Source organism: Phyllobates terribilis, unplaced genomic scaffold (assembly GCF_046119375.1).
Source record: "Phyllobates terribilis strain yellow unplaced genomic scaffold, ASM4611937v1 Scaffold_9__5_contigs__length_417890890, whole genome shotgun sequence".
NCBI classification, from domain to species: Eukaryota; Metazoa; Chordata; class Amphibia; order Anura; family Dendrobatidae; genus Phyllobates; species Phyllobates terribilis.
In genome coordinates, this window is record NW_027362769.1 from 156,916,136 (window position 1) to 156,929,003 (window position 12,868).

Sequence of the window (12,868 nt, forward strand, 5' to 3'; positions counted from 1 at the left end):
ACTCCAGTTCAAAACCCTAACCATGACATACAAAGCCATTCACAACCTGTCTCCTCCATATATCTCCGACCTAGTCTCCCGTTACATACCTGCACGCAACCTCCGATCCTCACAAGATCTCCTGCTCTACTCCCCTCTTATCTCCTCCTCCCACAACCGTATACAAGATTTCTCCCGTGCTTCCGCCCTACTCTGGAACTCTCTACCCCAACGTATCAGACTCTCGCCTACCGTGGAAACCTTCAAAAGGAACCTGAAGACCCACCTCTTCCGACAAGCCTACAACCTGCAGTAACCACCGCTCCACCATACCGCTGCACGACCAGCTCTACCCTCACCTACTGTATCCTCACCCATCCCTCGTAGATTGTGAGCCCTCGCGGGCAGGGTCCTCGCTCCGCCTGTACCAGTCGCTGTCACATTGTGTTCAAGATTATTGAAATTGTTCTTGTATTATACCCCCTTTTTCACATGTAAAGCGCCATGGAATAAATAGCGCTATAATAATAAATAATAATAATAATAATAATGAGGGTCATGCTGCAGGTAGTGCAGCAAGAAGGCACTTATGTGTCTTGCGCATCTCGGAGCCCCAAAATTATTTTCCGGGCTAGATGCAGCTAAAAATTATTTTTAATTTTAAATCTGGTGAAGCTTTAGTATAGATGGCCTAATAGGATCAGTGCTGCACACTGCTACAAAGCCCAAATTATTTTCCAGTCAAGATACAGATAAACATGATTAGTAATTTGAAAGCTTAAAACGGTTGGTAGGGTGATTTTAACCAATCATCAAGCTTTTACTCTCCCCAGGATGACACAGGGGTAGAAAAGTCGTTTCGGATCCATGATTTGTTCATCTTTATGAACGTGAGTCTGTCTACATTATCAGTGGAGAGCCGCGTGCGCTTATCTGTCAGCACACCACCAGCAGCGCTGAACACACGTTCAGACAGAACGCTGGCTGCGGGGCATGACAAGATCTCCAAGGCGTAAGTGGCTAGCTCCGGCCATTTATCCAGATTGGAAGCCCAAAAAGAGCAAGGGTCCAGTGACACAGTCGTGGCTTCAATGTTTACTTGGAGATACTCCTGTACCATCGTCTCTAGGCGTTGACTATGTGTCAGACTTCTTGTCTCCTGTGGCCTTGCAAAGGATGGGCTAAAAAAGTGGTGAAATGATTCCGCAAAATTGATGTTACCAGCAGATACTGTGGTTCTGTTACGGTTTGAGTGCTGAACACTTGACGGTCCCACGGTTGGCAAGTTGGAACTGTGAGATTCACTACGTGCACCACTGGTATTTTGTGGAAAAGCACATGTAAGATTCTGCAAGAGTCTCTGCTGATACTCCTGCATGCGTGCATCCCTTTCTATGGCAGGAATAATTTCTGCAAATTTACTTTTGTACCGGGGATCTAACAGTGTGGCAACCCAGTAGTCAGGATTATTTCTAATTCTCACAATTCGAGGGTCATGTTGCAGGTAGTGCAGCAAGAAGGCACTCATGTGTGTTGCGCATCCAGGAGCACCAAGTCCCTGTTGTGTTGGTGGCGAGGTAACAATCATGCTTCCTTCCTCTGTCCTCTCCCCCCAACCTCGCACAACAGAAATGTGATCAAGGTCTCCCTCATCTGATGAGTCTTCCATCAGTTCGTCCTCCACTTCTTCCTGGGCTCCTGCACCTTCCTCACTAGTTTGGCTGCTACCATGCGCCCTGGTAAAACCATCTCCCCCACCCTCACATGCCTGCCGCCTTGGTGCTGCCGACCGTCTGGACCTTGCAGATGTTAGCCCTTCCGCATACAACTCCTCCTCCTCTACTTCCTCCACCTCCTCTTGTGCCACCACCTGACTCCGAATTCTGTTTAACATGTGCTCCAGCATGTAAATCACTGGAATAGTCATGCTGATAATGGCATCGTCAGCACTAAACATCTTCGTCGCCATTTCAAAACTGTGCAGAAGGGTGCATAGGTCCCTGATCTGAGACCACTCCTCCAGCGTGATTTGCCCCACCTCTGAATCTCGTTGGCCCAGGCTATACGTCAGAACGTATTGCACCAGGGCTTGTCGGTGCTGCCACAGTCGCTGCAACATGTGCAGAGTTGAATTCCACCGGGTAGGCACATCGCATTTTAGCCGGTGAAGTGGCAGGCCCAACGACTTCTGTAGAGATGTAAGTCGCTGAGCTGCGGGATGCGAACGGCGGAAGTGAGCACACAGCGACCGTGCCCTCTGCAGAAGGCCATCTAGTCTGGGATAGTGGGCTAAAAATTGCTGGACAACCAGGTTCAACACGTGAGCCATACAAGGCACGTGTGTGACATTGCCCCGGCGAAGGGCCGCACCCAGGTTTGCAGCATTGTCGCACACGGCCTTCCCTGGTTTCAGGTCCAGTGGAGACAACCATTCATGAAATTGGTTCTCCAGAGCTGACCACAACTCCTCAGCTGTGTGACTCACATTTCCCAGACATTTCAATGTAAAAACCGCCTGATGACGTTGAGCCCTACTGCCAGCATAGTAAGGAGGTGTGCAGGATCCCTTCTGCGCAGTTAGAAAGCTTGTGGCATGACCAGACAGGCTTTGGGTGCAGGTGGAAGACCGAGAGGAGGTTGAGGAGGCAGAAGCAGTGGAGGAACTTTGACATAAAGAGGATTGACGCACAACTCGTGGGGACGGCAAGACTTGGACAGCAGCCCCTTGTCCTGCTGTCACCATAGTTACCCAGTGCCCAGTCAGCGACATGTAACGCCCCTGTCCATGCCTACTCGTCCAAGTGTCTGTGGTGAAATGCACCCTGTCACACACAGAGTTTCTCAAAGAAGCGGTGATGTTGTGTGCGACATGCTGGTGGAGCGCAGGCACACCTTTCTTTGAGAAGTAGTGCCGACTGGGCATCTGGTACTGGGGCACTGCGACGGACATAAGGTCTCGAAAATCCTCTGTGTCCACCAGGCGGAAAGGCAGCATTTCTGTAGCCAAGAGCTTGCAGATGGTGAAATTCAACCTCTTAGCTCTCTCATGGCTAGGAGGAAATGGTCTTTTACTTGTCCACATCTGAGGGACCGAGGGCTGGCTATTGTGCTTAGACGGGGTTGATAAGGGTGTCCCCGGCAAACTGCCGGTCTGTGAGGAAGATGCAGGCGGACATGTTAGGTTGCCTTGATCCAAAGGTGGTGCTATCGATGTCGGACAGCGCTCAACACCAGCTGGTGTTCCCACCTCCAAAGAAAATGATGACCTGCCAATCACGCTGGCTGTTGCGGGTAAAGAGGTGGCAGGTCTGCACCCCAAAACAGGTGTGACTGCTGTCCCCCCAGTCACAGAGGATGAAGAGGCCGCGGATGCACAAGATATGGCAGACGGTGGTTGGCCCGGCCGGCTAGGCCGCATTGTAGCACACTGAGCTTCCCACTGCAACTTATGCTTCATGTCCATGTGCCGGTTCATGCATGAAGTACTCAAACTATGTATTTTTTGGCCTCTACTTAGCTTTTGCTGACAAATGTTACAGATAACACGAGTTGGGTCATCTTTATCGATCTGAAAAAATGCCCAGGCTATGCAAGGCTTAGCACCCATGCGACCTGAAGAGCCACCACGACTTGTGGTGAGAGGCAGAGTTGTGTTTGAGGATGCAGTTGTTGACGTGCTTCCAGTACTACGTCTCTGTCCAGGAAGGCGCAACCTGACCTCGTCATCACTAGCATCTTCCTCCACCTCCTCTGCTGACCTCATCTCTTGGCTGACTGTGGGTTGACAGTAAGTGGGATCTCCAACCTCATCATCATCACCCTGTGTGTTATCACACCCGTCGTCCTCAGAGCCAACCTGTTCCTGCCCTGACAAAAAACTAAAGTTGTCGCTCCAATCAGGTATTTGAGTCTTATCATCGTCTTCCTCATTGTCTCCACCAACAGGAGTTACAGTTTGGGAATGAGGGTCTACATTATGGTCAGAACCTTCTGCGTCTGGTCCTGGATCCGACTCATAAAGATTCTGGGCATTAGTGCAGATCATTTCCTCGTCTGGATTCACAGAAGCGCTGGAGTCGACCTCTGATTCCCAGGCTATAGTATGAGTAAACAGCTCTGCAGACTCAACCATCTGTTCTACCTCATACTCAGACGGGCAGCTGGAGATTTGGGAGCTGTGAGGAAGCAAGTGCGATTTGGGTGACACCTTTGAGGACTGGAGTATTTGTGATGTTGAAGTTGATGTGGAGGAGAGCCCACTTAAAGGAGCACTTGATATCCGTTGAAGCACCTGCTGTTTTTGTGCCTCATCTGGAATTTGTAGCGATTGGCGTGGCCGTAAGAAAGGGATCTTATCACATTGTCCGCTAAAAGAAGTAGACATTTTAGTTTGGCTGGAAGATGGTCTTTCTTCTGCAGATGTTACTGTTGCTTTAACACCTACCCCACGGACACAACCTTTTTTCCCCTTCCCAACACGCCTATTCCCCTTTCCACCAGCAGCAGTCCTTTTTCCACTCATTTTGGTGGTTAACTAATTCACAACTCTGGAGTTGTTTGCACAAAAAAACAATGGATGGTAACTGAGCAGAGCTGAGTTGCCAAACTGTGGTATTAGGCCAAAACTATTGGCTGGGTTAGATGCAGAAAAAAATTATATTCAATTTGCAACCTGATGGAGGTCAGTATAGATGGACTAATACAACAAATCCCACACACAGCTAGAAGCCCAATATTTTTTCAGAGGTAGATGCAGAAAAAAATATATTCAGTTTGCAACCTGATGGAGGTCAGTATAGATGGACTAATACAACAAGTCCCACACACAGCTAGAAGCCCAAATATTTTTTCAGAGGTACTGTAGATGCAGATAAAAATTATTTTTAATTTGCAACCTGATGGAAGTCAGTATAGATGGACTAATAGAGAAAGTCCGACACACTACTAGAAGGCCAAATATTTTTTCAGAGCTAGATGCAGAAAAAAATTATATTCAGTTTGCAACCTGATGGAGGTCAGTATAGATGGATTAATAGAACAAGACCCACACACAGCTAGAAGCCCAATATTTTTTCAGAGGTAGATGCAGAAAAAAATATATTCAGTTTGCAACCTGATGGAGGTCAGTATAGATGGACTAACAGAGAAAGTCCCACACACTACTAGAAGGCCAAATATTTTTTCAGAGCTAGATGCAGAAAAAAATTATATTCAGTTTGCAACCTGATGGAGGTCTGTATAGATGGATTAATAGAACAAGACCCACACACAGCTAGAAGCCCAATATTTTTTCAGAGGTAGATGCAGAAAAAAATATATTCAGTTTGCAACCTGATGGAGGTCAGTATAGATGGACTAATACAACAAGTCCCACACACAGCTAGAAGCCCAATATTTTTTCAGAGGTAGATGCAGAAAAAAATATATTCAGTTTGCAACCTGATGGAGGTCAGTATAGATGGACTAATACAACAAGTCCCACACACAGCTAGAAGCCCAAATATTTTTTCAGAGGTACTGTAGATGCAGATAAAAATTATTTTTAATTTGCAACCTGATGGAGGTCAGTATAGATGGACTAATAGAGAAAGTCCAACACACTACTAGAAGGCCAAATATTTTTTCAGAGCTAGATGCAGAAAAAAATTATATTCAGTTTGCAACCTGATGGAGGTCAGTATAGATGGATTAATAGAACAAGACCCACACACAGCTAGAAGCCCAATATTTTTTCAGAGCTAGATGCAGAAAAAAATTATATTCAGTTTGCAACCTGATGGAGGTCAGTATAGATGGATTAATAGAACAAGACCCACACACAGCTAGAAGCCCAATATTTTTTCAGAGGTAGATGCAGAAAAAAATATATTCAGTTTGCAACCTGATGGAGGTCAGTATAGGTGGACTAATAGAACAAGTCCCACACACTGCTAGAAGGCCAAATATTTTTTCAGAGCTAGATGCAGAAAAAAATTATATTCAGTTTGCAACCTGATGGAGGTCAGTATAGATGGATTAATAGAACAAGACCCACACACAGCTAGAAGCCCAATATTTTTTCAGAGGTAGATGCAGAAAAAAATATATTCAGTTTGCAACCTGATGGAGGTCAGTATAGGTGGACTAATAGAACAAGTCCCACACACTGCTAGAAGGCCAAATATTTTTTCAGAGCTAGATGCAGAAAAAAATTATATTAGGTTTGCAACCTGATGGAGGTCAGTATAGATGGATTAATAGAACAAGACCCACACACAGCTAGAAACCCAATATTTTTTCAGAGGTAGATGCAGAAAAAAATTATATTCAGTTTGCAACCTGATGGAGGTCAGTATAGATGGATTAATAGAACAAGACCCACACACAGCTAGAAGCCCAATATTTTTTCAGAGCTAGATGCAGAAAAAAATTATATTCAGTTTGCAACCTGATGGAGGTCAGTATAGATGGATTAATAGAACAAGACCCACACACAGCTAGAAGCCCAATATTTTTTCAGAGCTAGATGCAGAAAAAAATTAGATTCAGTTTGCAACCTGATGGAGGTCAGTATAGATGGACTAATAGAATGATGCTATGCCCAAAAGATTTTACTTCACTAGGTGCAGTAAAAAAATTGGTATTCTATACACAGGTGGTATATCTTGCAACACAGATAGGCTACTCCACTGACTAACACACTCTGCAATAGGCCAAAAAGGATTAGCTTTGCTAGATTCAGCCAAATGCTGTGAAAAAAACTTGCACAGCACTGGCACAGACCTGCCTGGCAAAAACTGATAGGAACTGATGTAACCTAGTCCTGAAAAGGACTCCAATTACAATTAGTCTTTACTCCCACAACCTATCTATTTAAGAGCACAGACCTGCCTGATAAAAGTCGTAGGAAATGCTGTAACCTAGTCCTTAAAAGGACTGCAATCACAACTATTCCCTACTCCCAAGCTATCTGTAGATTTGTGCGAAAATTGGCTTGAAATTAACAAGGTATAGCGCACACAGCAAAAGCGGTGCCGTCTAACAAGCAGCTGCAGCAGTGAGAAAATGGTGGCGACGGGGAAAATGGCTTGGTCTTATAGGGCAAGGACATGTGACATACACTGCCAATGACACATGCCCTTGCTTGTGTGAAAAAAAGCACTTCGCTCCGTGTGTGCGCTGCTGATAGGCTGACAGATTGCACCTCCCCACTGTAAATGCGGGAAAGAGAAAAAAAAATGGAGATCTTCATTGTTCCTGCAGAGATCCATCCCCTGCCCCTCCCCCCACCCCGCTCTACACTCAAACTGCGTATTAACATTAATTTTCATCATTACTGAGAAAAAATCCAGTTATGATTTTGGTGCACGAACAGTTATCGAACATAACCTCGAACAGCCGAATTTTTCTCAAATTGTTCGTGTTCGCCGAACGGCTCGAACACCGCCCAAAACAGCTCGAATTTGAGATTGGCGAACAGTTCGAGTAGAACAACGCTCATCTCTAATACAGACTAGCCTGGCTGCTGGTCACATTAGACCTTCTAAGTCACCTGTGGCAGTTGAATTTTTCTTTGTTAAAAAAAAGGGACGGGGGTTTACGTTCATGTTTGGATTGTCGTGAAATTAATAAGATTACCGTACGCAATTCCTACCCATTGCCGTTAATTCCTGACTTGTTTAACCAGTTGGTGGGGGCCAAGTGGTTCTCTAAAATTGATATCCGGGGGGCATACAATTTGTTACGAGTGAAGGAGGGTGATGAATGGTAAACTGCTTTTAACACTCCTGTGGGTCATTTTGAGAATCTGGTGATGCCTTTTGGTCTTACCAATGCACCTGCATTTTTACAGAACCTTATTAATGACATCCTGAGATCTTTGATTGGTAAGAATGTGGTTGTGTATTTGGATGACATTTTGATTTATTCACCAGATCTAGAGTCCCATTGGCAGAGTGTATGTGAAGTTTTGCAGTTGTTGAGTGATAATTCACTCTTTGTTAAGCTGGAGAAATGTGAGTTCGCTGTGCAGAAAATCAGTTTTTTGGGCTACATTGTCTCCAGCGAGGGCTTTGAGATGGACGCGGTGAAGGTTCAGGCTGTGCAGGAATGGCCTAGGCCTATTGGTTTGAAATCTATACAGAGATTTTTGGGTTTTGCCAATTATTACAGGAAATTCATTAAGAATTTTTCTGTAATTGTTAAGCCTCTGACCGATCTTACCAGGAAAGGTGCGAATACGGTCCAGTGGACTACTGAGGCCATTGAAGCGTTTGAGTATCTCAAAGAGAAGTTCAGTTCTGCCCCTATCCTTATGCAGCCTGATGAGACCAAGCCTTTTTTGGTCGAGGTCGATGCTTCATCGGTGGGGGTCGGAGCAGTTTTGTCTCAGGAGAACAAGGATGGAGTACATCCTTGTGCCTTCTTTTCGAAATTTTTTTCGAAAACCGAACTTAATTATGATGTTGGAAATCGGGAGTTACTGGCTATTAAACTTGCGTTTGAACATTGGCGTCATTTTTTGGAAGGCGCTAGATTTCCTATTCAGGTTTTCACAGATCATAAGAATTTGATCTATCTGGATGCTGCCAAGCGCTTGAATGCCCGTCAAGCTAGGTGGGCACTTTCTTTTTCTCGGTTTCATTTTTCTGTTACCTATATCCCTGGTACTAAGAATGTTAAAGCCGATGCTTTATCTCGCAGCTTCTCTCCTACGGTCGGTGCCAAGGAGGAGAGAAAGGAGTTGTGGTGGCGGCATTGGACTCCGTTTTGGAGAATGGGATTCTGAATGCTGAAGATGATGCTCCATCTAACATTCCCCATGGGAGGGTGTTCGTGCCTAGAGCCTTTAGGAGAGATTTGTTTGTGGAGTGTCATGAGTCTCGGTTGGCAGGTCATCCAGGAATTTCAGAGACTAAGAGACTTATCAGTCACAGTTTTTGGTGGCTTGGATGGCAGAAGGAAGTCATCAAGTGGGTGCGTCAATGTACTGTGTGTGCTAGGTCAAAGGCTTCACATACTCCTGCTGCGGGGTTGCTTTGCCCTCTGGAGGTTCCTAGTGCGCCTTGGACGCATCTCACAATGGATTTTATTACTGATCTTCCTGTGTCCAAGGGTTTTACTGTCATCTGGGTGGTCGTGGACCATTTTAGCAAGATGTTTCATTTGGTTCCATTCATTAAGTTGCCCTGCGCCAAGACACTCGCTAAGGCGTTTGTTAAGGAGATTGTCAAGCTCCATAGCGTTCCCATGGATATTGTTTCTGATAGAGGACCTCAGTTTGTGGCTCGCTTTTGGCGTGCTTTTTGTGACAGGTTGGGAGTCCATTTGTCATTTTCGTCTGGGTATCATCCTGAGTCTAATGGACAGACTGAAAGAAAGAACCAGGATGTTGAACAGTTTTTGCGTTGTTTTGTGGCGAACAATCAAGAGGTGTGGTCTGAGTTTCTGCCTCTCGCAGAATTTGCTCTTAACAATAATACATCCTCCTCTGCTGCGTGTTCTCCTTTTTTTGTTGTACTGGGAGACATCCGTCTTTTGGTTCGTTCTCCAAATTGGGGTCGGCGGTGCCGAAGGAGGAGAATTTTTCCGGTGATTTGGAGAGAGTTTGGACTAATGTACGTTGCAACCTTCAAGAGGCTAACAAGAAGTCCAAGAAGTATTTTGACAGGAAACGTAAGGAGGTTTTGTTTACTGTGGGTGACATGGTTTGGTTGTCCTCAAATAACCTGCGGTTGAGGATTCCCTCTAAAAAACTCGGTCCTAAGTTTGTGGGTCCATTTAAAGTGCTTCAGGTTGTTAACCCGTCTGCTGTTAGGTTGGATGTCCCTACTTCCTGGAAGATTAATCCTGTGTTTCATGTTTCCTTATTGAAAAAGGCTGATGTATCTGATAGGGACATCACTGTCACAGGTCCCCCTGTGGTGGAAGACGGCGAATATGAAATTTCTCGTATCTTGAATTCTAGATGGCATAGAGGGAGATTACAGTATCTTGTCTCCTGGAAGGGTTTCTGTCCCGAAGACAACTCCTGGGTAAGGACGGATGATGTTTCTGCTCCTAGGCTTGTTAAAGCTTTCCACAAGAGGTTTCCGGATAGGCCTGGGCCTGGAGGATCCGGAGGATCCTCATAAAAGAGGGGGTACAGTTAGAACCCTCCTGTTTGTTTTTTCCATCTTGTGTTTTGCGGTCACATGACCATCTGCCTTTATATTCCAGCTCTGCCCTTTTGGCTGTGCTGGACTTCAGTGTTTGACTGTTTCTCTAGCCTGGTGCTTTGGTGCCTTTCTCTGTCAGTAGTTTTGGTCCTTCTGGGACCTCTAGTACTTTTTTTTGTCTGTTTGTCTTTTTGTGTTCTGCAACAACGTCTCTACAGATCCAGAAAGGCCACCAAATGGAAGTCGTTATTGAAAACATTACATAAGTGTCAAATGGCCACAATCTCAATAGGAACCACAGAAAGGAAGAACCACAGAACCGAATAACATTCTTCACTCAACCATTCAATAAAGTTTGTAAAGAATGGTCAAAAAAGCATAATGTGCAGAATTGGCAGGGAATTCTCACAATAGCTGGACAGACCTATAGGATGGGCATTTCCTGGACTTAATGACAGAGCAGACCCAGCCATGGGTTCTTAGTTCTCTCTACAAGACAATCATCAATTTCCAGGAAATGTCTTCCCCTGTGGCCATTATCCCTTAGAAAAGTTCAAACGCTCACCAATAAACTTTTTTTTCCTTTCATTTCCAGATAAGCTGCGCACATTATCATCAAAGGCTTAATGCAAGAATCCAAACATTGATCAAAATTGCAATGCAAAAAAAAAAGCCAGAACAAGAGAATGAGAGTCTATGTTCCAGGAATAACAAGGCTACATCATGGAAAAGTCAAAACATGCTTGTATACATGAGGATTAACTCACCCTGATTCACAACAAATCTCAACTTCTGTATCGTTGACAGGTTCCCGCTGACTCTGTACAAGCCATCTGCATCTAAACCTGGAAGGAAAATGTATTGTGTTACTAGGAAACAATAGGGAAGGAATACGTTCTTGTAAAGTGGTGAGGGATACATATTAAATGGTCATTGCCCTTTAAACAAACTTTGCGAAAATCAATAGGAGAAAATGGGAGAAATTTTGGAGTATATCTTATGAAAATTATTCACTCTGAAAAACTGCTAAAATTTGTCCTAGTCAAAACAATATATACTAACAGCTCACTGAGAGATCTGTGGCACCCCAGGGGTCTGGTTACCACAGTAATAGAGATATTATGTCTGAGAGCAAGTGGGAGGTTTCTCTGGTCAGGAGACCTAAGCATGCAACACGGCCCACCCAGACCTGGGAGGGGAGGAATCTGCCCTTATAAACTGGGTCTGGGGCGGGATTAGGTCAGACAGAGCCTGCAGAACAAGCAGAGCAGTCAGAGCCTAGAGTGAAGTCCCAGACAGAGACGCAGTCAGGTCTGGAGGACAGCAGACACAGGGAAAGTTACAACAGGAGCTCTGTAGGAGCAGGAGCGAGTGCCAGAGGCTGGAAGCTAGAAAGCTCGCCTTGGCTGAAGACACTAAACCCGGACACGGAGTCCGAGGCTGTGGGGATATCCAGGTCCAGCAGCAGAATCCAACCGGCAGGGGATTCCATGTCCTCTGGCCTTAGAAACCCGAAGGCACGGTCACAAGCAAGGGACCAGCACCGCCATCGTGAAGCGAAGGCTGACGGAAGGCCAGAAGTCACCGGCCATACGGGTGAGCACCACACGGTATACTCAGGGACGTGGGCTACTTCTACCCGCATAGAGCAAGGTAGCCAGGAAAGAGTGCAGATAGTCGGGGAGGCCTACAACTCCACCTGGCCAGGGGAGATCCTGCTTGCTCACAGACTGACCAGGCCCCTACTGCTAACCAGTACTCCCGGGAGGGTCTGCTTTATACCATCAGTAAAGACCCTGAACTGCACCACACGTCTCTGTGTTTCATCGCCGCACCAGCACCATTACTACTGGGACGCTCACATCATCACTCCCATCATCCACATTAGCTGCCCTGAGGCAATACTTCTCCCTTGGGGAGTTATCCCATACTCGGCTGCGCAAACAACATCAGCCTCAGCGGTCGGCAGCGCAGCGGCGGTCCCCACTGACCGCAATCCACGGGTCGCGTAGTCGGACGTTGTTATTACTTAAGACTGCCACTGGTTTGACCGCCCTGGGCACGGACCGGGTCACCGCCACGGAGAACTACAACCCCCAGCGATCCGGCTCCGGGTATCCCCCTGCACAGCACAGGCCCAGGGGGCGCGTCAGATCACATTACAGCTGCCTATTGAAGTGTATAGTGAGAGGATGTGGAAGGAGGGCGGCGGAGCAGAGTTAGATGCTGAGAAATGGTTCTGTGCTATCTAGTAAGTGTTAAAGGGGACCTGTCACTAGTTCTAAAGTCACCAGTTTTTGCTTTTATTTTATTCTCAATGTTCCTCTGAGTATTCGGTCCTTTTCTTTTTTTAAATCTGCCATACAGTTCAAGAGATATGGACCTTTTTATTTACTACTACTTTTTATGGTCAATTCCAAAGGGCTGTGGCTCACAGGATTCTATGTGGGCGTGTATTTAGGCTGCTCTGAACTATACTATGCCCCATTGAATAGACCATGAAAATTGGTACTAAATAAAAAGGACCATATCTCTGGGACCATATGGCCGATTTTAACAAAATAGAAAAGTAAAGGAGCAGCGAGAATAAAAACTGATAATTTCTCACCCAATGACAAGTCCCCTTTAATCCCAACCCAGAGCTTAATTCACAGCTACACTGCTCAATACTGCTGTTTAATGTCCTCCATGCTGCTGCTGCTTTTGCCATGTGCTATATAGAGAAAGGAGAGCAGAATCCCTCATGGCTGTGT

The 12,868-nt window shown here is 45.7% G+C and overlaps 1 protein-coding gene across 1 annotated transcript in view; it reads right to left on the bottom strand.

Moving 5' to 3' along the window:
* Positions 1-12,868, bottom strand: part of ARHGAP15 (Rho GTPase activating protein 15) — a 1,188,983-nt gene that overhangs the window by 271,522 nt on the left and 904,593 nt on the right. Inside the window, exon 12 of the mRNA XM_073647243.1 lies at positions 10,883-10,960. Within this exon, the coding sequence (XP_073503344.1) occupies positions 10,883-10,960 (78 nt within the window). The remainder of the gene's footprint in view (positions 1-10,882; positions 10,961-12,868) is intronic.